The sequence below is a fragment of the Mixophyes fleayi genome, chromosome 6, assembly GCF_038048845.1.
Source record: "Mixophyes fleayi isolate aMixFle1 chromosome 6, aMixFle1.hap1, whole genome shotgun sequence".
In the NCBI taxonomy this organism is placed as follows: domain Eukaryota; kingdom Metazoa; phylum Chordata; class Amphibia; order Anura; family Limnodynastidae; genus Mixophyes; species Mixophyes fleayi.
The window spans coordinates 140,159,924-140,184,935 of record NC_134407.1 but is presented as its reverse complement, the minus strand read 5'-3'; the positions used below and the strand labels follow the sequence as shown (position 1 = coordinate 140,184,935).

General features: G+C 45.2%; 1 protein-coding gene across 6 annotated transcripts in view; it reads right to left on the bottom strand.

The window, feature by feature from the left end:
* Nucleotides 1-893: 893 nt before the first annotated feature.
* C6H20orf96 (chromosome 6 C20orf96 homolog) overlaps nucleotides 894-25,012 on the bottom strand; it is a 54,189-nt gene continuing 30,070 nt past the window's right edge. For 4 of the 6 annotated variants that reach the window (XM_075176534.1, XM_075176533.1, XM_075176537.1 and 1 more), the window contains 5 exons: nucleotides 17,857-18,014; nucleotides 17,652-17,753; nucleotides 14,643-14,729; nucleotides 2,284-2,402; nucleotides 894-1,055 (listed from right to left, as the gene is read on the bottom strand). In XM_075176534.1, coding sequence (XP_075032635.1) covers nucleotides 995-1,055; nucleotides 2,284-2,402; nucleotides 14,643-14,729; nucleotides 17,652-17,753; nucleotides 17,857-18,014 — 527 coding nt within the window. In that variant the 3' untranslated portion in view covers nucleotides 894-994. Of the gene's footprint in view, nucleotides 1,056-2,283; nucleotides 2,432-14,642; nucleotides 14,730-17,651; nucleotides 17,754-17,856; nucleotides 18,015-25,012 lie in introns of those variants that run through there. The other 2 variants (XM_075176538.1, XM_075176539.1) reach the window with 2 other exon arrangements.

Sequence of the window (25,012 nt, the reverse complement as noted above, 5' to 3'; positions counted from 1 at the left end):
AAACTTGTTGAAGCTAGTGGTTGTCTGCTCCTTATACCATTTTTGTTATGCATCATTTAAAAATAAAAATAAACATTAGATTCACCCCAGACATATTTTTACACTCTATGATGAAGGTTAGAAAATATTACTTTAGTGAATTTCACGTTACACAACTAAATTTGCTACATTATGAAGACTACAATGGACATCTGCCTTGTTTTAGTCCATTAGTAGCTACTATATATGGAAGCTACTTAGCTTCCTGAAAATTTGTTCTTCTTAACTAAAAACATGTTATTTATATGTTCTACATGTAATAGCACTACTTTATTTTCCTATTTAAACTGCTGTTTAACCTAAATGACCTGAAAAGACATGAGGGTAAACTTATCAAGCTGCAGGTTTGAAAAAGTGGAGATGTTGCCTATAGCAACCAATCAGATTCTAGCTGTTATTTTGTAGAATGTACTAAATAAATGATAACTAGAATCTGATTGGTTGCTAGGCAACATTTCCACTTTTTCAAACCCGCTACAAATTATATATATATATATATGTGTGTAAAACTTTCTGTACTCTGATGTTTATCTATGTAATCTTGTTATATATATTTACAACTTTTACTGACAGAAAGTCTGACATTTCTACCACTGAGAAAATCATAATAAATACAGTTATTTCTGACAAGCTCCTGAAATACTTATCTGTGAATATTAAATGCAACTCTTTTATATATAGCATATTGTGTTTTAGGTGTAAAATTAAAAAATATATTTAAACTATAATATATGTCTCCATATGGAACATATACCCTTCTCCAGTGCCACAAATGCCAATGGAAACAAATGCTACACACACATAAACATAGCTCTTTAGTGTTTAAACTTAAATAAAGACAGAGACAAAAGAAAAACTCTTCGTTATTTAGTCACCAGCATGTTTCATGGTAACTTCAGCATATACTGTAATTACAAGAACATTAACTTTGGGCCAGGTATCCATGCACATGGCACTAAATCGGCATTTGCTGGTTGAGGGGAATATTGAGGACCACATCTTCATCAGGAGTACATCTAGAGGTGGGAGATAGGCTGTTAACCAATACACACACTGTACAAATACACATTATTTAAGTAAATAAGAAAAATACAAAGGGACAATGTGTACAACAAGGTAATTAATATTCAAATGGCAGGATGCTAGGAATGTTATTAAAACTGGATGATTGAGGGATTATTGGTAATGCAATGACAATGTAAGAGAGAAGGATACTGAGGGAGGTAAGATTAAGACTGGATGTCCATGTTTGGGGATTATTGGTAATGCAATGACAATGTTAGAGAGAAGGATACTGAGGGAGGCTAGATTAAGACTGGGGGGTATATTTACTAAACTGCGGGTTTAAAAAGTGGAGATGTTGCCTATAGCAACCAATCAGATTCTAGCTGTCATTTTGTAGAATGTACTAAAGAAATTAAATTTATAATCTGATTGGTTGCTATAGGCAACATCTCCATTTTTGAAACCCGCAGTTTAGTAAATATACCCCTGGATGTCCATGTTTGCAAATTATTGGTAATTCAAGGACAATGTAAGAGAGAAGGATGCTGAGGGAGGTTAGAATAAGACTGGATGTCCATGCTTTGGGATTACTGGTAATGCTAGGACAATGTAAGCCTGAAAGATACTGAGGGAGGTTGGCTTAAGACTGGCTGTCCATTCTTGTGGATTATTGGTAATGCAAGGACAATGTAAGAGAGAAGGATACTGAGGAAGTTTGGATTAAGACTGCATGTCCATGCTTGGGGATTATTGATAAAACAGGGACAAGTTAAAAAGCACGATAATGAGGGAGTTTAAATTAAGATTACAAAGTAAATTCACTACAACATCTAAAAAAGAAAACATGGAAGTGTTGCCCATAGCAACCTATTAGATTCTCGCTATAATATAGTACATTCTAGAAAATGATGGATCTGATTGGTTGTTATGGACAACACTTTCACTTTTCCTTTTTAGAAGTTTTAGCAAATCTACCACTAGATGCCCACAATTAAGGAATCATTGGAAATGCAAGGGAGAGCAGAATACGTGGGAAGGATAAGTTAAAAATGGATGTCCTTGATTGAGGTGTTATTGGTAATGCACGGACAATGTTAGAGAGCAGGATACCTGGAGAGGTTAATTTAAGACAGGATGCCTAAGAACTATAAATTAGTTATCATATTGTTGACAGATAGTACCATACACCCACGTGATCTAAACATGTACAGCCACAACGATAAACATAGGTATACATACATGGGCTTGCCAAGCAGCAGGTCTCTGCAGAGTCTGTCAGTTTCACCTTTCCAAGACTTACGAAGAGAATCTCCTTTTTCCAGCAAGTCCAGGACCTCATTCTGAATGTCTGCAACCATCTGTGGGAAGTGATTGCCAGAGGGAATCACTGTAAGGCTGGTGTCAAATGAGTGGTTTGTGGCCAGTGAGAAAAACGCAGCAATCTGATAATATGATATGTTCTCTTTGCAACTGATTGCAGGAGAAACCTGTTTTCATATAATTGTTCAGAATACTTCAGCTGTTTAACCATTAAAGTGCATCTATTGCCTAGTGAACTAATAGGTTGCATTCACATATTGGCATAGCCCATAATGGCTGACTTTACCGGGCCTCATTTCTGATGCACAAATCCTGTGCCTAGATTTCCACCAAATGCATTGTGTTGCAGAGCAGTGTTTACAGAGGAGCAGGAGCTTGCACTGGTTGAAGGGAGAAGTTAGGCGAAGCAAGAGCGTTCCTTCCTTAATATGGAGTAGATCCACTGGTGTAACTAGATCTGTGGAGCTGTGCACTTTCTGGACTTTTAAATCAAGGGGGTGGAGAGGGCGTATTTTACTGGTGTTTCTTGTTGCGGCCACACAGCCATTTCCACTTAAAAATTGGTCTTGATGTTTCCATTTGATGGGACACATATTACACCGTCCAGCTGCACTTCAGCATAGGAGTGCAGATCTATACACCCTTTGCCAAATGTTAAAATGAACTTCAACACACAAAAATGATGTGTGATGAAGACGGCCATGATGTTGCCTTACTCTCATGAATAATTTGGGTTACTTGTAATAAATCTACAACTTACACCAAATATAGTTGTTAGTTTAATTTTTTTTTATTTTATATTTAACCCCTGTCTGCAGGGAAATATTTTATCTATGCAGGAAAATTTCTTAACCTCCACTATGGAAAAACAACATATTGAAATGTTTAGCAACTGTTTATTCAGACTCATATCCACCCGTTTTCCTTGCAGTGCTAGAATATAGATAAAAACGTAAAGGGATCCTCCTCCAGACAGCTGAAAATTATTGTCTTGTACATGCTCTACTTTTTACTAAATATACTGGTATCTTTCTGTTTCCCCGTGTTTTTCAGCCATGGATTTCTATTATCAGGCAGATATGTTTATTTCTGTTGACTTTGGATATGACACAGCTCTGCTCTGCTCCCTGCACTGGATACAACTGTATAAAGAGAATAACCAACCATATCCAAAGGTAAGAAAAATAAACAACAGCCTCATGTTATAAACACACGGCAAATAAAGCACATAAAAAGCTAGAAATAAAAAGCAATGCACTTATTAAAATATGCAGGGAGGTATGTATAAAAGCACCCAGTTTATTTAAAAAAACAGTTACACAGCAGCCTATCACAAGAAAAATTGTAATCTCTTGGTCCCCCCCTCCACTCCTTGTTCTATGCCATCCTGCAGGGATTCCCCTTCCCCAAAATGATGCTAGAAGCTCGTATTGTGGCTATCCACAAGGAGGGGAAGGACCCCTGTAACTGTGCCAGCTATAGACCTATCTCCCTCCTCAACACTAACATTAAGCTGTATGCCAAAATCCTAGCTACACAGTTGAACAGGATCCTTCCGTCTGTGGTCCATTATGACCAAGTGGGCTTCAATCCGGGGTATCAGGCCAGGCATAATACCCGTAGGGCCATAGACCTTAATCAATCGTAGACACACTCCGGTGATAATGCTTTCACTAGATGCTGAAATGGCATTTTACTGGATATCGTGACGATTTATGTTTCAAACACTGAAGGCCTATGGTATCTAAGTAGAATTTCTGTCAGGTATTGCTGCCTTGTATGCGTCTCCTTCAGCTAGGGTTCTCATCATCATCATCACCATTTATTTATATAGCACCACTAATTCCGCAGCGCTGTACAGAGAACTCACTCACATCAGTCCCTACTCCATTGAGGCTTACAATCTAAATCTAACACACACACACACTAGGGTCAATTTGTTAGCAGCCAATTAACCTACCAATATGTTTTTGGAGTGTGGGAGGAAACCGGAGCACCCGGAGGAAACCCACACAAACACGGGGAGAACATACAAACTCCTTACAGATAAGGCTATGGTCGGGAATTGAACTCATGACCCCAGTGCTGTGAGGCAGAAGTGCTAACCACTAAGCCACCGTGCTGCCCTCTTTAACGGTTCCCTCTCCGATTCCTTCTCCCTCTCTAATGGCAGCACACAAGGTTGCCCTCTATCCCCCCTGGTGTTTGCCCATTGAGCCACTGGCTGCGATGGTCAGACAGACTGATGCTGTGCGCGGAGTGGAGGTGGAACCCAGAGAATTCAACATATCCCTTTTTGCTGATGATGGCCTCCTGTCCTTCACTCACCCTCAGACCTTCATGCCACCATATATGGACCCATATGGGGCCCTATCTGGCTGTAAAATCAATTTCTCTAAATCTGAGGCCATGCTGCTACATGTCCTCCGCCCCCCTGCTGAAGGCCACTATCCAATTGTCATTTGCCTTGAAATGACAAAAACATTGGATTAAATACCTTGCACTACATTACTTCTCACTATAACCGTCTCAATTTCCCCCGACTCCTAACCTGAATTACTCAGCATCTTCTTACCTGGATGGGATATATCATTTAGTGGCTGGGGAGGATTATCGCTATCAAGATGAACTTCATTCCTAAATTTCTATACTTGTTCCAAACTTTTAAGGTCGCCGATTTGATAATTAAGCAATTGCAATCCTCCTTTCTGAAATTTATCTGTAAAGGTAAATCTCTCTAGCAGTCCTTAAGAAACCCAGGATCCAAAGGGATTCCCGATGTCAAGTTTTATTATTATGCAACTCATTTGAGTCAACTGGCGGTCCCTTATGCTCCTTACCACACTGTAGCTTGCGTGGACCTGGAATCACATTTTGTTGAAGTGCATACCTTGGCGTCACTTTGGGGTCTCCCCAGTGCTGACTGGGCCACCTCATTCTCCTCCCTTAAATTCTGCTTATCTATCTGGGACTTTTGCAGGCCCCAATTTCGTTTATCGTTACCTATTTTCCCCCTCATGTCCCTATGAAACAAGCCCAATTTCTCTCCTGGCCACTCTAACCCACTCTTCACAAAATGGAGTCGAGCTGGGAACAGGGTAGCCCACGACCTGACTACCGACACTGCCTGGGCCTCTCTCTCTGATATCCAGCATAAATATACCCCTGTTTGTCCTCTCTTCTTCAAATTTTTCCAGGTCCATCACCTTCTCTTGTCACTCCCCCCCGGCAGACACAATACGAGCCCTCACCTTTTTTGAACGGCTATGCCTGTACTCTCCGCTCTTCAAAAGTATGATCTCTGCTATCTAGAACTGGTTGATTGAGACTACCTTTGACTCCCAGGACCGTCATGAGCGGGACTGGGAGAGGGACCTGGGCCCCCCTCCAGACGAGTCCTGTTGGGAGAGGGTCAGAGAGGGAATTGCCACTAGTTCTATCTCAACGCAAATCAAAGAAACAACTTACAAATTGTATTACAGGTAGTACTACACCCCTGATATACTCTCCAAAATGTTCCCCACCTATGAAGGAGCGTACCCATCTGGCCACAGTTCCAAGCTGCTGGCGGAACTGTGGCCAGAGGGGGTGCACTCTATTATATCTAATGGACCGGCCCACTCATAGTCCCCTTTTGGAATATAGTCCTTTCTGTCTATATCCAAGGACCCTTGGATCTTTCTACTCCCCCGTCCTATGCCTGAAGAGAGCTTCCCCTCTATCAAATTGATGTCTCACATCATTGAGGCTGCCAAATCTTTAATAGCCAACCACTAGAAAAACTTGAATCCCCCTACTATTTCGGCCCTTAAAAACTATGTGTGGCATATCGTAGTCATTGAATCCATTACTTACTACCTACATGACAAAAGTCATAAGTTCAACCTCGTTTGGGCCCCCTGGTACCTTCTAGAGAGCCGGGACTCTTCGCCTCGTGTACTGTTCCATGACTCCTCGCCCCACTCACGAATTGAGCCCTAAGATGCCTCACGTTTTGTGGAAGAATTGTACTGCATCCCTCCTGTACAATTCCATACTTTGGTAAACTCCATGCAAAGGCACATACAGACATGCCAATACCCTAATAAGTATTGGTCTTAGTCCTCTGACCTCTGAACAGGACAGACGTGTCCTGCCAGCTCTCCGTTGGAGCCCAGCCTGGAACCTCTCTGGGCCCCGAATCTCAACACGGAGATGCCTGCCTCTTCCACTGAGCGGTGCTGCTGATGGCTGGGGTACTTTGCCTCGCTGCCTCCGGGTACCTTCTACCTGCAGCCCGACCTCCAACCTGATGCCTGGCCCGCCTGCCGCCTTCACGCTGCCGTCTCCTGCCGCAGCCCGACCTCCAACCTGATGCCTGACCCGCCTGCCGCCTTCACGCTGCCATCTCCTGCCGCTCCTCCTCCCGCTCCAGTCGCCTGTTCACAGCCTGCTTCCAGTGCTGCTTCCTGCCTCCACGTGGGCCAGCTTTGAAAGTGCTGGACGTGCCGAGCGCTACATCGCCGCCGTCTGAGCCCCATGAACGCTACTTACCGCCTCCACGTCGCTGACCCAAGTTGCTGCTGCTGAATCCATGTGTCTCCTGTTCCTGGATCTCCTGATTCCCTCCAGCGGCACGCGCCCATGTGCCCCGCTGCTCCATCTCCGGTGATCTTCGTCCCGCTGCTCCATCTCAGGTGATCTTCGTCAGCAACAAACGGTGAGCCTGCTGTCCCCTCCCCTGCATTCACCTGATCACAGGCCGCAGATTCGGCCTGCTCCACCGGACACCCCGCCTGCTGCGAGCACTCAGTTAACCCCTTGTGTCCCTCTCCGCCGGCTGCCTCTCCACGTGGGTCCCTGCTCCCCTGAAGTCTCCGTGGCTCCTTTGGCCTCAACCTCCTCATTTCTAGGATCCTACCCCCACTCTGGGCTGCCTCTCATGCCCCTGCCCCAGCACTTGGTTGATTTTATATAAAAAATAAATAAATAAATAAAATAAAAAAAAAATCAGGATCATCCACCATTAATTGGTCAATTAATCACCAACACAGGGCCTGTTTATATCCATTATCCTCCCACCCCGCCTCTCCTCATGACCCCACCTGGTCCCACCGGGCTCCCCGTAACTCCTGACCCCTTGGACCCTCCGACTCTTGTACTTCTCCGGGTCTAAACTCTGCACTGAACTGGTTATCTTGACCCTCCGGAACTCTGATCCATCCTGATCACTCAACCCCCCCAGGACTTTTCTGATCCTGCGCCTACCTCCTGATTGCTGGATCCCTGGACTACTGTCACTCACCGGACTGTGAGTGCTTCTTCCCGGACATTTAGGAACCGTGGCCGTCCTCCATCCTGAGGGACTGCGCATGCGCAGCCCTTTTTTAAACCTTCAGTGTATGTTCCTTTAACTTAATTGGCAGATCAGGCAACACTCCCTATATTAAGCACCTGTGGTCAACACCACGTTGCCTGATCTTGGAGTCTCATTCCCCATGAGTCTCTGAAGGTGTTCCTGTGTTTCCTCGTTTATTCAGCCCAGCTGATTCCTGTGGTTTCCAAACCACTTCTACCTCTGTGGTTTCCAAACCACTTCTACTACTGTGGTTCCCATTCCACAGCTACCCCTCTGTGTATCATCGTGACTGTGAGCTGATTCCTATCCGCTGCCTCCGTGCACTACAGTCTTCAACCTGCAACTCGTCTGTGTTTCATCATCGTGACTGTTAGCTGATTCCTATCCGCTGCCTCCGTGCACTACAGTCTTCCATCCACCTCCACTCACCTGTTCATCATCGTGACTGTTAGCTGATTCCTATCCGCTGCCACCGTGCACTACAGTCTTCAACCTGCAACTCGTCTGTGTTTCATCATCGTGACTGTTAGCTGATTCCTATCCGCTGCCACCGTGCACTACAGTCTTCAACCTGCAACTCGTCTGTGTTTCATCATCGTGACTGTTAGCTGATTCCTATCCGCTGCCACCGTGCACTACAGTCTTCAACCTGCAACTCGTCTGTGTTTTATCATCGTGACGGTTAGCTGATTCCTATCCGCTGCCTCCGTGCACTACAGTCTTCAACCTGCAACCCGTCTGTGTTTCATCGTGACTGTTTGGCTGATTCCTATCCGCTGCCTCTGTGCGCTTCAGTCTTCAGTTCTTGTCAACTCTCCCGTGTTTCCTTGAGACTGCTGCCACTATTGCTACCCGCTACTCTCCGTGATCAACAGTTCCAGTTCAACTCTGCTCTCCCGTGTCCCATCGTTACTGCACCTGCTGGTTGCTATTGGCTACCTCCGTGTTTCCGCAGAGACCCGCTGCTGCTACTCCTCAGCGCTACTCATCCATCTACTGCTGATCCGCTCTCCACGCTTTCCTGTGTTCCCTGCTGGTCTACCTACCTGTGCGCTGCACCTACTAGACCACCGCTTCACCCATCCAGGGACTTTGCATCCTGCCGGCCTCCTGCCGTTCAGGTATCTCTGCACTCCTGTCTGACTGCCTGCTTCTGAACCACGGTATGCATACTTCTCATTGACTGTGCTGTGTATTGCATACCTTGCTGGACTGTGTTGGTTCTCCTCTGGAGTTTGCTATCCGCTGAGTCTATTTGCCATCATTGACTGTGTTATCTCGTGCTGGATTACTTCAAGAGACTTTCTATATTGGCAGTGCTGTTCAGTCATATATACATATATATTGTGCATATTACTGTGGATCAAAGTTAAGGTGCCCGTGTATATCTTGTGTTGCAGTCTCTCCCCGTGCACCTCCTCACATATATATTCAGTGGTACAACTTGCTAGTGGCAGACCACTGACCCCTGTTTCCAGTTTCACCTGTTCCAGTATCCTCTCACATAGCAGTGGTACAACTTGCTAACGCAGACCACTGACTCCCCGGATACCTCCACTTGGATTCTATTCCTTCACTCTGACAGCGATACAACTTGCTATCCGCAGACCGCTGACTCTCATCATCTCCTCGTTTCTGTTGGACATTCCTCCTCACTATAGCAGTGGTACAACTTGCTATCGCAGACCACTGACTACCTTCACGTGTCCTTTGTCCATACAGTTCCTCGTGTATTATTACCATCATATTGCCAGTGCTGCTAGTCATAGACTTTCCTGAGCATCTCATCCTCTGCTATTTCCTGTTCCGTGATCACCCTGCTACCAGAGTACCATATTACCACCTATACTGCTCTGGTAGGCCTATCACCTGGTGATCCCTGGGTAAAGACTCCTAGTGCCCGTGACAACTACTCCGACTCCTGCAACCACCGGGATCCTCCGTGGACTCCCCCGTTCCTGAATTATCCCTCCAGCTTCCCTGTATGGGCTCTCGGTAGTCCTTCACTGCTGTTCTTGTGTTTATCTGATCTAACCATCAATTTTTATCCTTATCTCTAACTTAATGTGCTTATTTTAATTTTAATCAAATTTATTTGTTCCACCTTTATTTTATTGTTCTCTACCAGACATTGTCTTCATCATTTAGGTTGTTTTGTTTAGATTGTTATTTATTCTCCTCCACTACACATTGTCCCATTGTCCCATTGATTTACCGCTGCTCTTCCCCACTTTGCTTTGTCTTCATTGTATTGCTACTGCCCTTCTGTTTCACTCCGCTCCTTAATCCTCGACTCTCCTACGTGCTGCCTTTCTTTGCCCCGTCAGTCTCTACTTGACCTAGCCTAATTCTCCTCCAGCCTCTGCTGACCTAGCTCAATTTTCTCTTCCGGCCCCTGCTGCCTCGTCTCTCTCACTCCCGTCCCCCATATCTCAATATGCCGCCCCGCTCCTTTCCTATACCTATCCTCTCCCCGGGCCACCGCCACCTGTCCCTCTCGCACGATCCCATCCCCCCCTCACTCTTTCAACGTCTCTCCCAGCCCCCTTCACCGTTCCGACTCACACCCATCCCCTCGCTCCAGCAACCCCGACAATCTTATCCACATCTCCCCTCATCCTTCCCTCCCTTTCTCCTGTGCCCTCTGGAACTCAAGGTCCATCCGTAACAAACTGACCTCCATTCACGACCTCTTCGTCTCCAACTCTCTTAACCTTCTCGCCATCACTGAAATTTGGCTCACTGCCTCTGACACCACCTCACCCGCCGCCCTCTCCTATGGTGGCCTCTCCTTCACCCACTCTACCAGTCCGGACGAACGTCCTGGTGGCGGAGTGGGACTTCTCCTATCCCCCTGCTGTACTTTTCGGGTCATTCCCACTGTACCTTCCCTCTCTTTCTCCTCCTTTGAAGTTCACTCCATTCGTCTTTTCTCCCCCATCCATCTCCGGGTCTCCGTCATCTATCGCCCACCTGGCCCTACCTCCCTGTTCCTGGATAACTTCGCCGCCTGGCTCCCCCACTACCTTTCCTCTGACCTTCCCTCCGTCATACTCGGGGACTTCAACATCCCCATCGACAACTGCTCAGACCCTGCCACTATCAGACTTCTCTCCCTCTCCTCCTCCCTTGGTCTCACCCACCCACCATCTTGGTCACTCCCTCGACCTTGTCTTCTCGCATCTCTGCGATCTCTCAGACTTCTCCATCTCTCCCTACCCACTCTCCGACCACCATCTCCTCTCTTTCACTCTGTCCTCCTCCCCTGCTCCCCCCCGCCTAAAGCCACCCTCACCAGACGCAACCTTGATGCAATCTACCCCATCTCCTTCTCCTCCACTCTTGATTCTCTCCTCTCTCCCCTTCCCTCCCTGACTTGACCTGACCAGGCATCCTGTCTCTACAACCACTCCCTCACTACTGCCCTTGACGCTGTCGCCCCTGCCTCTCCCATCCGCCGACGCTGTCTCATCCCCCAACCATGGCACTCCAAACTCACCCGCTTCCTTAAAAAGTGCTCTCGCACTGCAGAGCGCCTCTGGAGGAAATCTCGCTCCCTGGCTGACTTCCTTCACTTTAAATTTATCCTCTCCTCATTCTGCTCTGCCCTCTCCCTGGCTAAACAAACCTTCTTTAAATCCCTCATTTCCCTTCAGTCCTCTAATCCCCTTCGTCTCTTCGCCACCTTTAACTCCCTCCTTTCTCCCCCCCCCCTCCGGCCCCTCTCTCCCTCTCAGCTGATGACTTCGCCACTTTTTTCTCCTCCAAAATTGAAGCCATCAGACTCAACATCTCCTCCTCCAACCCCTCTCCCGCTGCCATTACTGCTACATCCCTCTAACAAAAAACTCTGGAGCTCCTTCAGCCCCACAACAGGCGATGAAGTTCGCTCCCTCATTCTTTCCTCTCCTCCCTCCACTTGTCCTCTTGATCCTATCCCCTCTAACCTCCTTCGCTCTCTCTCTCCCACTGCCTGCTCCTACCTGGCACACCTCTTGAACCTATCACTCTCCTCTGGTGTTATACCCTCCTCATTCAAACACGCTCTCATCTCTCCTATCCTCAAAAAACCCAACCTCGACCCCTCCTTCGTCGCCAATTATCGTCCTATCTCTCTTCTCCCCTATGCCTCCAAACTTCTTGAGCGGTTAGTCTGCTGTCGTCTCACCAGATACCTCTCAGACAACTCCCTCCTCGACCCTCTCCAATCTGGTTACCGCCCCCTCCACTCCACTGAAACTGCCCTGGCTAAAGTCACCAATGACCTCCTATCAGCCAAATCCAGGGGTCATTTCTCCTTACTTTTCCTCCTCGACCTCTCCGCAGACTTTGACACCGTGGACCACCCCCTCCTTCTGCAAACTCTTCTCTCTCTAGGCCTCTCTGGTTCTGTCCATGCCTGGTTCTGCTCTTACCTTGCTAACCGCACCTTCTCTGTCTCCACGTCCGGCTCTTCCACCGCCCCCACGCCCCTCCAAGTAGGAGTCCCCCAGGGCTCTGTTCTCGACCCCCTTCTCTTTTCGCTCTACACTTCCTCCCTTGGTGCGCTCATCTCCTCCTTTGGTCTTCAGTATCACCTTTATGCTGACGACATTCAACTCTACATCTCCTCTCCTGATCTCTCGTCCACCCTCCTCTCTCGTGTATCTGACTGCCTCTCTGCCATCTCCTCCTGGATGTCCTCACGCTTTCTCAAAATTAACATCTCCAAAACGGAACTCATAGTCTTTCCTCCTTCCAGACTCCCCTCTCACCACAACCTCTCAATCGTTGTTAACAACACTACCATCTCATCTGTCACCCAACTCCGTTGCCTGGGTGTCACCCTTGACTCCTCTCTCTCTTTTGCCCCCCACACCCAATCCCTTGCTCAAGTCTGTCGCTTCCAACTGTGCAACATCGCCCGCATCCGACCCTTCCTCTCACAAGACGCCACCAAAACCATCATCCATGCACTCATCATCTCCCGCCTGGACTACTGCAACCTCCTCCTCACTGGCCTCCCTCTCTCCCATCTCGCCCCGCTCTGATCTGTGCTCAATGCAGCTGCCAGACTTATCTTTCTCTCACGTCGCTCCTCCTCTGCCTCCCCTCTCTACCAGGCCTTACACTGGCTCCCTTTCCCTTACAGAATCCTCTTTAAACTCCTTACTACCACTTACAAAACTCTCTCCCAGTCTACTGCCACCTACATCTCTAACCTCCTTACCATTCATACTCCCGCTCGCTCCCTGCGCTCAGCAAACGACCGTCGCCTCTCCTCCACTCTCATTACCTCTTCCCACTCCCGAGTCCAAGACTTTTCCCGAGCTGCCCCCCTGCACTGGAATGACCTCCCTCGCTCCATCCGTCTCGCTCCCAATCTGTACTCCTTCAAACGAGCACTCAAAACTCACCTGTTCCTGAAAGCCTACCAACCATCCACTTAACCCCTCATCCACTCTGCTTGTTCTCCCTCCTCTCCCCTGGTCCCTTTTTCTCCATTGCATCACTGCCTCCCTTCGTGCCTGTTTTGTCCTCCCTCCCTTAGGATGTAAGCTCGTATGAGCAGGGCCCCTCTCCCCTCCTGTCCTCATACCGACTCTTCTGCTCCGCCCTCACTCCATATGTCTGCCCGGAGTTTCCGAAGCATTGGTACTTAGTGTTTATTGTTCTGTGATGTTTACCCTGTATGGTCTACTGTTCGTATTATGTAAGGCGCTGCGAAAACCCTTTGGCGCCCAACAAATAAATGATAATAATAATAATAATATTGGTGTTTCCACTACCTGTATATTACTAGTTAATTAACAACTGTACCAAAAGGTGGACCAAAAAACAAAAACTTAAGGTGAATTAATTTACACAACTATCTTTATAAAAAAGCACATTAGTTTACACCACACAAAGAGAAATATATATCGCTATGTGGGCCTTAAACACCAAACACCTGGACTGTGCACCACTAAACCTAAACCAGCGCACATCAAGATGCTTTTCTATTCTCTGCTATTGGGAGACATCTCGGCAGACCAGAAGCATACCTAGATGTATGGGGAGGCAGAAAAATCTAAAGAGATGTGCAAAAGTATAAACATTACATCAAAGCCAAACTTCTACCACTTTATAAACACCCCTCTTATTACATAGACAATTCATCATCATCTAATTATTTATATAGCGCCACTAAATTCCGCAGCGCTGAACAGAGAACTCATTCACATCAGTCCCTACCCCATTGGAGCTTACAATCTAATTCCCCTAACACACACAGACCGAGAGAGACTAAGGGCAATTTAATAGCAGCCAATTAACCTACTAGTGTATTTTTTGGAGTGTGGGAGGAAACCGGAGCACCCAGAGGAAACCCACGCAAACACGGGGAGAACATCCAAACTCTACACAGATAAGACCATGGTCGACTTTCTCCTAAAGTACTACTCAGTTCAGCCTAATTTCTGGTTTAGATTAATTATGAGAGTGAGTGGGCATCTGGGTTGCCTTTATGTGTCACTTCTGTGTGTGGTATAAAACGAGATCAGCCAGCTCTAAGCTTCTGCAGAGTGATAATGGCCATACATCCCTGTAAACAATAAGGAACACCTTTAGAAAATGAACCCTCTTCACCTCTTTATCTCATTTCTATAATCACGCTATACAAAATTTGTTTTATTTTTGGGCTTATTTCTTACACAGCAAGGCATGCCAACTCTTTCTAATTCCTCCGCTCAGTCTGTGCAATCTTTAGCTCCTTCTCTACCATCTTCCTATGTAAACCATTGCACTTTAGAAGACATTCACAAATCAAATCAGACGGATGAGCCAAAGCTGATTTTGTGCTGCTCCTCTGCACTTCAAAAATGACCTCCACTGAATGATGTGGTCTCTTTCAACCTTGACACATCTGAACATACTACAAAATGCCAGTCACAATATGGCTGACACTAGTTCTGCTACTCACCTGCTGGTATGCATGAATGTCCTGCTTCAGCTTCTGGTTCTGAAGACACAACCTCCTAAATGACAGAGGCAGAGACTCCAACTGTTGCTAAAGGAAACAGTTTGAGACAATAGATATTGCTATAGCAGGAAAGAGTTTCTTTATTGGATGCTGATACAATGACATTTGCTAGGAATTACAGACAAACTTTTTAATACACCAGCCATTTGCACATTACACCCTTTATATCACAAAGGATATGAATGCTTCAAGTAATTTGTTTTGGATATATTCACATTCTTATATAAATTAGCACAGCCTGTAGGAAGTCTTCACTTCTGACATTCAGTATACTTCTTAGTTACTAGCATCAGACGAGTAAAACAGAATTAAAACATGAATTAATGAGTATGTCACTGATTCTGGCTGATGGATCATTTGGAAAGTGATCAAGACACTAATTAGCTAAACTGGAGGATATCTTTGTAACATGAAGATTTTGTAAAGAATTGTAGACTGGAGCTGGGGAAACACTGGTGTCAGTCAGGCAAATTAGAAAGTTTCACACCAGGAGAGTGCAGCATTCTGAAGCTTCTATTATTGGTAATATGTTAATAACTCAGTATCCCATTAACTACTGTGTGTTATTACAGGATCTTCAAAATACAGCACTTTTCAGGCTGGAAGAGCGGAGCATTGAGACCATAGGACACCAGGAATATACTCCTTTCACATCAACGCAGGAAGTGCATTTGAATGCGATGTGCCAACCGTATTTAAACCAGAGGGAAAATATAGAAAAAATTGTACCCTATGTCATAGTCTACTACTTGTTCACACTGTAATGTGCGCTAGGTCTCAACGGGCTGGAAAAAGAACTTCTTTAAGATTTGTCTTTTAATTTTGCCTACACAATCATTCTGCTTTGTAGCCAAATTCACAAACTCCGTAAATAACTTTTTGAACATTTGGGGGTATATTGAATTAGCTTTCCGGTCCGTGGGATCGCGCCGGAACAGCCGCGAAACTTAATCCACATTACCGCAATAACGTGGATTTTCGTTCGCAGCCCATAGGGTTGCGAACGAAAATCTGCGTTATTGCGGTACCGTAATACCGGCAATAACGCGCACTTTCCGCGGTAACGCGCGTTACCGCGGACCGGAACCCTAATTGAATATGCCCCTTGGTGTTAGTCCCGTCAAATTTAAAATGAAACAAATTCATGGTAATGTTTAGAGACAGAGTTTGGCAACATGAGCTGTAACCTGCTAACTTATAAGTGATGATTGGTTGGAGTCAGCCATATGCAATGCCCACAGCCTAATGCTTTCACCTATTAGTTTGTTATTATTACACTGCAGAATTGTAAAAAATTCTTAGAGTGTTGCTGTTTCATTCACTGTGTCTGGTGTATAATTGGGTAAGCTAGGACACACAGGGCCTGATGCAGAGTTGGCCGCAAAATTGGCGTAAACTACTGTTAAAAAAGTGCACACAAAAATTGCCCATATGCAGAGCTGTACACACCTCCAGATGCTTTCAGCTCTGCATCGACAGCATATGCGGCTGGTTACACCAAGTCATCAGCATCAGTGTATATTTGCACCTGTCCTCTAGCAGGTGTATATCTGTTTCTGGAGGTCTGCATTAGCTACATTTGCGAGAATATGCCCTTACTGAACTTGGCCCGCATTTGCATGCCCCTTCCCTCAAGTCTGCATTGGTGCATATACGTCCGTTCTCTTTGTGGGCATGCACAGTGCGAATTTGTGCAATTTATGCTAGGGGTTCTCAGGGGAACCCTGAATTAAAATATGAAGGGCAGGAAAGAACGGTATTTGGGACATGTGATATAAATAAAATTACATATTATTTGTGTTCATTAGTCCTTAGAATAAACAAAACAATAACTATTTTTATGGCTGTGTCCCTAAAAAACTAATTATTGCTGCATATTCAACCTAATATGAGATGAGACATGAAGGGTCTGCTTACTTCCTCCCAGGTACACAGTGCATGCTTCGTAATAGGGGGCACAGTGCACATTCAACAGGGAATCTCATGGGATCTAAATGACTTTATAATTAGACACCTGTATAAAAGACACTATTATAGCCTGAGTTTTATTTTTAAAACTGGTCTAGATCACAATGAAATGGCAAGAGCCAACCATGACAGGTGCTTAATTAGTTATTCAGCTTCTACAAATTCTTAGTTTTGACATGCGAATAGCAAGTTTAAAAGAAAAATTGCACATTCATTATTCACCCTCAAACCTCCTATCTCTCTCTATAGCAATGCAATCTCATATTCAGTGACAGTGCAACATGGCAATCCAGGAGTCTCTACATGCATTGTATAGGACACATCGCAGCAGCACATCTGAAAACGGCAGTGGCCTCCTTTTTTGGAGTGTTCTGGGAAGATTTACATGAGCTAAGAATGCAGCTTGAAGCACGGAGAGGACCCTGCATGGTACGTTCCAGACATAGCTGCGGGAAGAGAGGAGATCCCCCGATAGCAGACCCTTCTCAGCAGGGATAACAGAGACACACAGTAATTACTACTCATGTCTGAGAATTGTGCGTTTTCTTGATACAGTAAATGTGCTTCTTACAGACACTTAGATATATAACAGTGGTGCAGGAACTATATAATCAAGTGACTATTATCTGCCATAGTAATTGGCCTCAGAAAACATATTTTTGGCATTTGGCAAATCTCCTGACCTCCTGATATGGTGTACAACCAATGCTAACCCCTACATATCATAAAGACCTAGTTAGGGCAACAGAGTTTTGGGGCCACAAATAAATGGCTTTATGTCAGTATTATCCACGTATTTTGCTGGTTTGCATGAGCCTCCAGGTCAGTACAGTACTTTACTCTATGGGGGTTGTGTGTTGTCACCTGTTTCATCATGAGAGGTGGGTAGTAAAGTTTCTCAAATGAAGACAGGAACCAAGCAAAACATCCATATTATACTGTGGAAAGATAGCTATAGGTGTCTCTCACTAATCCCCTCACCTCTACTACATTTTGGAGGGTGGCATCCTTCACTGTCTGCTGACTTTCCAACAATTTCTGAATCTCTGTGTGAGCTAAAGCTTCCACATCAGTAGCCTGGTCCTGATCAAGATGAGAGAAAGGAGTCAGTAGTGTTAACCGCACTTACACGCACAAACAGGCACAGGCATTGTGTTCTCACCACAAACAACCTAACTCCTCCCACCTGATGGGCCTCATTTAAAACTCGCAGCTGTCTCTCAAGCTCTGCAGCTTCCAGTACTTTCACCGAATGCTCCCGGTCACGATACTCTCGCAGCCGATACAAGTCCTCCTGAGCCGCTTTTATCTTCTCCTCACAGGCCTGTAGCTGAAGACGCAGTGCTGTAAATTAAAAGTACCAGTGAGAGCTAGGCACTCAGAGTAAACAAAAAACACAGCATTGTAGTTAGTATATGCTGTATGTAAAATATACACGTATTGGGGGCGATTAAATTAGATGTGAATGGCCTCACACATTATTTTTCCGCATGGAATGTACTTAGAATAATTAAATTACAAGATCTGCAGTAATGTCCACGTCTAAAAAAAGGGCTTAGTTCGTCCATTTTTGCTTGTACTTACTAGGGGTACATTCCACACAGGAAAATAACAGGCAAGGCAACTCACATCTCACTGAAACCATAGAGATGCTAACAGACAACTGAGGACTGGTAAGGGGAGTAGGTGAGAAATTGCATTGCCCCCATTTTATACAGATGGTTTCTGGCAACAACAGTATAGCAGGACTTACTTTGGTGCACCAAGCAGCACACATTAAGTGTATACAGTACCTATATGGTTATGTGGTTGTTTAATATGACTTATTGTCAAATAACAATAATTACACAGAAGTCTGGCATGGTAAGCCAGCCAAAATGCCCATGGGTGACGTCTCCCTTGTCATCCATAGGTGACGTTCACCTTGTTTCAAGTCCCCACTCTAAATCAAGCCTGTATCGGAAAAAGAATGGCTTCCCCAGAGCATGAGCAGTGAAGGGCAGGGAGGTGCTAGAGAGCCCTTCACCGGCCCTAGCCACAGCCATGATTATCCTGGAGGAGGCTTACCATGAGTGGCTACATTTCCAATGAGAAGTAGCCAATGTGGAAAAAATGTTTGTGACTGGCTGGGCAGTGAAAGGGAGTATCATTTTTTTGTGTGGATTTTTCGTTACCACTTAGATTACAACGCATCAAGAAAACGTTTTATTTAACAAGGGTTTTGGTGAATCTTTTATTTAATTAATAAATATTTGAAGTGTTTTTTTGCAACAAGTGATTTTCTTGTCATAGTGGCAACTAGCTCAGGGTTTCTAGCACTAGAGGTGATTGAAGATTTAAGGGAAAAGGTGGATACTGCCCGTTTTTAACTATTTGTTTTTTTTATTCCAAGCAGTGCACTGTGCATGAGGAACATTTTATCTCATTAAAAGTATAGGACAAAATGCGACCTATGCTTTGGTGCAGAAAATAACTTCTAGGAGCACTTCAAGCAATGTAATCAAAAGCTTCACACACACAAAATGGATAAAAGTAACAAAACCATTCCCAATGCCCCCTCACTAATGATTTATTTACTCCATAATAAGGCTACAACAAGCTGAGTTTTAGGAGAAGAAATGTAAATATTATTCAACTGTAAGTGGTAATGAAGGGGTAGGGGGCTGAATTTTGATGTGACATTTACACTTTTGCACAGTGTAGCTTTAGAGGTGCACTTTTACTTTGCTCAGAAAAGCTGTGCACCTTGATGTGGGGACCAATGAGGCGCAATGGTGAAAATTCAAGGTATTATGGTGCACCTCTCCATTTTCTCAGTGATGTCAATGTTGAAATCACAATGTACTGTCTGTGTCTCAGTGATGTCACTGTTTACAGGTGAAATGAATGGCTGCATTGAGAGGCTCTCATTGATGTCACTAATTACTGGTGAATTAATAGGCTGTATTGTAAGTGTCTCAATGATGTCACTGGTTATTGGTGAAATGACAGTCTGCAATGTCAGAGATGTAACTGGTTCCTAGTGAAATTATAAGCTACACTGTCAGTGTCTCAGTGATGTTAGTTTTCAATTGAATTGAAAGGCTGCATACTCATTAACTCATCAAAGGGGACATCTGCTTCTGAGTAACCACCTCTATTTATATAGCCCCCACCCTAACTTATAGCTAATGCCAAGTGAAGAGAAAGTGCCAGATCACACCGCACTAACCCTATCTTCATGGTGCACCCTATGTCTAGCAATCAGCATAAATTGATCACTAACGAGCACAATGTGACCAGCAACTAGCACTCTTTAATCAGGACCCAGTACCCTTTAACCGCTAACAGAAATATTTGGACCAGTTAACAGCACCCTGCACCTTTTGACCAGCACTCCACACCTTTGGCTACTAGATACCATCCAGTACCCTTTCACCAGCAACAAAAACCCAGAGGCTCCTGACCTTTAAGCATACCTTGATGTCTTGCTACCGTTCAGCAAATAGGGTTTTTGCTGTCCAACTGATGCATTAGAAATACTGTCCTTACTGTAATCTCCAACTCATAACTGGCTGTTGGAGATTAAGGCAGGAGAGAAAGCCAGCATTTCTACTAATGTAAAGCAACCAGTGCTGATTGCTAGAAATACTGGATGCTTCTTCTCTCCCAACAGCCAATCGGAGGTTACAGAAACAGACAACATTCCTACTAATCAGTGCTGATTCCCCCACAGCAGTTTTTCAGTGCAGTCATAAAGTTTTGCTGTGGCCACACAAAAATCCTCAAACTTTCGTTAGCCACAGCCAAAACTGAAGATCACAGCTGAGAATCGTTGGACTAAAAACACTCGAAAATTCATTTATTGTATAATTGAGACCTATAATGAAGACCGACTGTTGAATAGCCCTGAAGTTATATAAGCCTTCAGAGAAGGGTTTGGCCATATGAGATCGTCCTGATGCTTTTAATACCGTGGGAAGAGGTGGGGGAATGGGTCCTCACCCTGCAGGGAACCTTTTTTTTAATTTCAACAGATCTATTTACATTCTCCCTTTCTTTGCCCTTTATATCTTCACTAACTCTGCTGCTGCGTTTCCCATGTCGCTCTTCCATTTTTACCCTGCTTCCCTGCATATTATTGAATTGTGCTATAGCTATAGCTATGCCTTAACATAGCATTAGACCGTCAGACATCTGTTACTCAATATTACTTTAGCCTTTCATTCTGTGGTGGATTCTTTAGCCAGGTTGTGAGTAGAATGCATTTAATGAATGTTTTATACAGTTTGCTAAATATTTCCACATGTTTGTCATTGGTTTTCCTAATACGAATTTTCTCTAAATACAAAATATAAAATCTGTCCTATCGTGTGCGTTCTTTTACGTTTTTTAGAGTGATGATCAAAATTGAACATGGGCAAATCCAGGTTGCACTGCAGGGGGTGGTGCAAATTTAAAATCTGCACACAGATTATTATTTATTATAAGGTGGCCACAGATGCCATAGCGTCAGACAATCAAATACAGATAATACATAACTAATACAGTGAGCAAAAAGCCAAATACATGATACAGTTACAGCTATAACTAGCACTGATGAGTGTGAGTAAAACTGTCCAGTATTTGTATGTTACATGCAAATGCAGTATTATTACTGCATGCAAAAAATAATAATAATAATAATAATAATAATAATAATAATAATAATAGGGCATTTGCACCCCTTGCATTGCAACATTGTCTGTCCAGGAACAAATTTGCTCCTTGCCTGTAACTCTGAATGTGGCCATCTACCTCTCTGCACTGTTTGCATTTCTGCCGAGCAATGTATTTATCTTAGTGAAGAAACTCTGGTATAACATTTAGGGTTAATGCAATAATCCTTGTCTAATTTTGGACCAGACTGACCGCTTATGTAAGGGAATATTTTTTCCGACTCCAACATCATGCTAAATTTGACCAGTGGTTTTGGATTGTCTAAAATATGTTATTACATTCTTATTTGCAAAGTGTCCACCCTATATTAATTACCAGGGTGTTAGTATGGACATTTTCACAGATTTGATTGACCACTGCAAAAAAGTGTTTGCTGTCTTTAAAGCTCTAATACTTCTCACATCCAGAGTGAATGTACATGGAGGAACCACTCTCTGCATGGTCGAGTGACCCTCAGTTAGAACATTTTAATTTAGCTGAACTATCTTTTGTGCAATTACTGCTACTAATATGTATGCTAATCATCCTACAGTTGTGATTGGTGCTGCTTCCTTTATAAAACTCTTCCTGGCAGCATACCAATGCTGTTAATAGTTCCTATTTGACCTATTGTGCCTTGTATCCTGACCTGTTCTGTTATCAGTGTCTGAAGCAGATTGTTTATAGGAATTGCTGTCTTCTCCACTCCTGACCCTTGGCTTTGTTAAACAGATTTGCTCTCATATCTCTACCTGCCCTAACCCCTGACTTCTTTAAAGGATTCCGCTGTCTTCTCTACTTCTGATCCCTGCCCGTCTGACTCTGAGTTCTGCCAAATACATTCTGGTTGCTCACTACCTGTTACCATGAGCTTTCCACTTCATCAGACAAGTGCCAGGCCAGTCTACATTAACCCTTGCCTGTCTGGCTCTGCTAATATATGCTGTTTTCTCATTACCTCCTACTGTGTCCTGCCTTCTCCACTGGGCAGGTGCTAGATCAACAACTGCTACTACCCGAGCCTAAGTCCTGGGGGTATTGTGGAACTTAACAAATTCCTCGGAAAGGGGGCTGCTAAAAATGAACATCTCGCAAAACGGTTCTAGCATTTGAGGATCTCGTGCTACTCTGCCCTTAACACATACCAGGGTGGGTCATAGCGAAGGCTAGTAGGGTGATAGTGACATATGTAAAGGAGCTACCGCCCCTTCCCTCCAACCCACACACAGTGTTTTGGTTATGGTGGACTCACTGGAGCTTTCCCCCCAATGTAAGTGGCAAGATCTGGTGTCCACAGTGCTGTTGCCAGCCATCCTTTTACAATGCAATAAATACTATCACCTGGATTTGTTATAACCAAGTGTGTGCCTCTGTATTAAAGGGGTGATATGTTTGGGAACAACCCAAGCTTATAACGTGTGTATCAAGGTGTACTTTTACAATTTGAGTACTAAATGCTACAAGGCATTAGCTGAAAGGATTCCAGCCTTACACAATTGAGTTTTACTTAGGTTTATTGTACACTGTTAAAAGCCATTAGTGTATTAATTCAGTTTAAGTTTTTGAGAAGAGCTTATAAATAGCTGCCAAGTGCTAATTCCATTAAAGATTCTTTCACTGTAGTAATAACAAATATCTAGTAGGAAGTGATGATCATATCTAGGTACTTTGCCTTCAATGGAGAGCAGTTATAATGGGCAAAACTGCCAAGGCGCAGTGCAAAATTTCGTTTTAGTGATATGTAATGCCTATTTTGGTGCAAATTCACCTCCATTTGAATGGGTTTGCAGAACATACAATGTCATGATGGCGAAGTAGCAAAATTTGACATGATTAACTGAGGTGAGCTGGAACACGGATTAGATAGAGATTATCTTAAATAATCAGCCCTTCCTGAATACAGGTTGCAACTTTAAACAAGCATTAGCAAAACGTACATTTGTGTAGAAAGCGTTGTGATACACTAGATTAGACCAATGAGCAGCGAGGGAGATTGGGGCTAAATCATTCCAATTAGAAATCATGCCTGATAATTAATCCTATACGCTATAGCTCAAAGCCAGCATAGACTGTTGGCTAGCGTTCTAGTCCATCAATCATAGAATCAGTCACATAGAGCGGCAGTTCCCAAAGTAGCGCCGCGGCACCCCTCAGCTGTCACTGAATATCGACGTCAGTGACAAGCTGCGGGAGAGAGGTGGATGCTGGTTCCCGGCGCCGCGCGGATTGGTAAGTTTTTGTGTTCTTTCTTTTTTCTATGGCTGGCGCAGTGAGAGGGATCGTGACAACGTGACAGAGGAGGGGGACAGAGAGCAGAGGAGGGGGACAGAGAGCAGAGGAGGGGGACAGCGTGAGAGAGGGCAGAGGAGGGGGACAGCATGGCAGAGGAGGGGGACAGAGAGCAGAGGAGGGGGAAAGCGTGAGAGAGGGCAGAGGAGGGGGACAGCGTGACAGAGGGCAGAGGGCAGAGGAGGGGGACAGCGGGGCAGAGGAGGGGGACGGGGTGAGAGAGGCCAGAGAAGGGGACAACGTGAGAGAGGGCAGAGGAGGGGACAGCGTGAGAGAGGGCAGAGGAGGGGACAGCGTGAGAGAGGGCAGAGGAGGGGGACAGTGTGACAGACAGCAGAGGAGGGGGACAGCATGAGAGAGGGCAGAGGAGGGGGACAGCCTGAGAGAGGGCAGAGGAGGGGGACAGCGTGACAGAGGGCAGAGGAGGGGGACAGCGGGGCAGAGGAGGGGGACAGTGTGACAGAGAGCAGAGGAGGGGGACAGCGTGAGAGAGGGCAGAGGAGGGGGATAGCGTGAGAGAAGGCAGAGGAGGGGGACAGCGGGGTAGAGGAGGGGGACAGCGTGAGAGAGGGCAGAGGAGGGGGGACAGCGTGAGAGAGGGCAGAGGAGGGGACAGCGTGACAGAGTGCAGAGGAGGGGACAGCATGACAGAGGGCAGAGGAGGGGGACAGCGTGACAGAGGGCAGAGGAGGGGGACAGTGTGACAGAGAGCAGAGGAGGGGGACAGCGTGAGAGAGGGCAGAGGAGGGGGATAGCGTGAGAGAGGGCAGAGGAGGGGGACAGCGAGGCAGAGGAGGGGTACAGCGTGAGAGAGGGCAGAGGAGGGGGGACAGCGTGAGAGAGGGCAGAGGAGGGGACAGCATGACAGAGTGCAGAGGAGGGGACAGCGTGACAGAGGGCAGAGGAGGGGGACAGCGTGACAGAGGGCAGAGGAGAGTACAGCGTGAGAGAAGGGCAATGTGCCTGGATGCAGAGGGGGCAGTGTGCCTGGATGCAGAGGGGGCAGTGTGCCTGGATGCAGAGGGGGCAGAGTATCTGGATGCAGAGGGGGCAGAGTGTCTGGATGCAGAGGGGCATTTTTGCATACAACTAAATAAGTATTTTTGTCGTGACCTAAATACTTATTACATTTTTTTGACTCAAATACTTCTAAAACAGGACTGCCCAGTAATTATTTTGGAGGGGTGCCTTGAAAAAATTTGGAGACTCTAAGGGTGCCACGAACTGCAAAAGTTTGGGAACCACTGACATAGAGACTTCATCGATTTAAGTTACCTTAAAAATTATTTGATACTTAAGAGAAACCAGTGAATATACGGCAACTAAAGCCTCTTGCACATGGGAGTGGGGTAGACAGCAGTTTTACTGATTGAAAG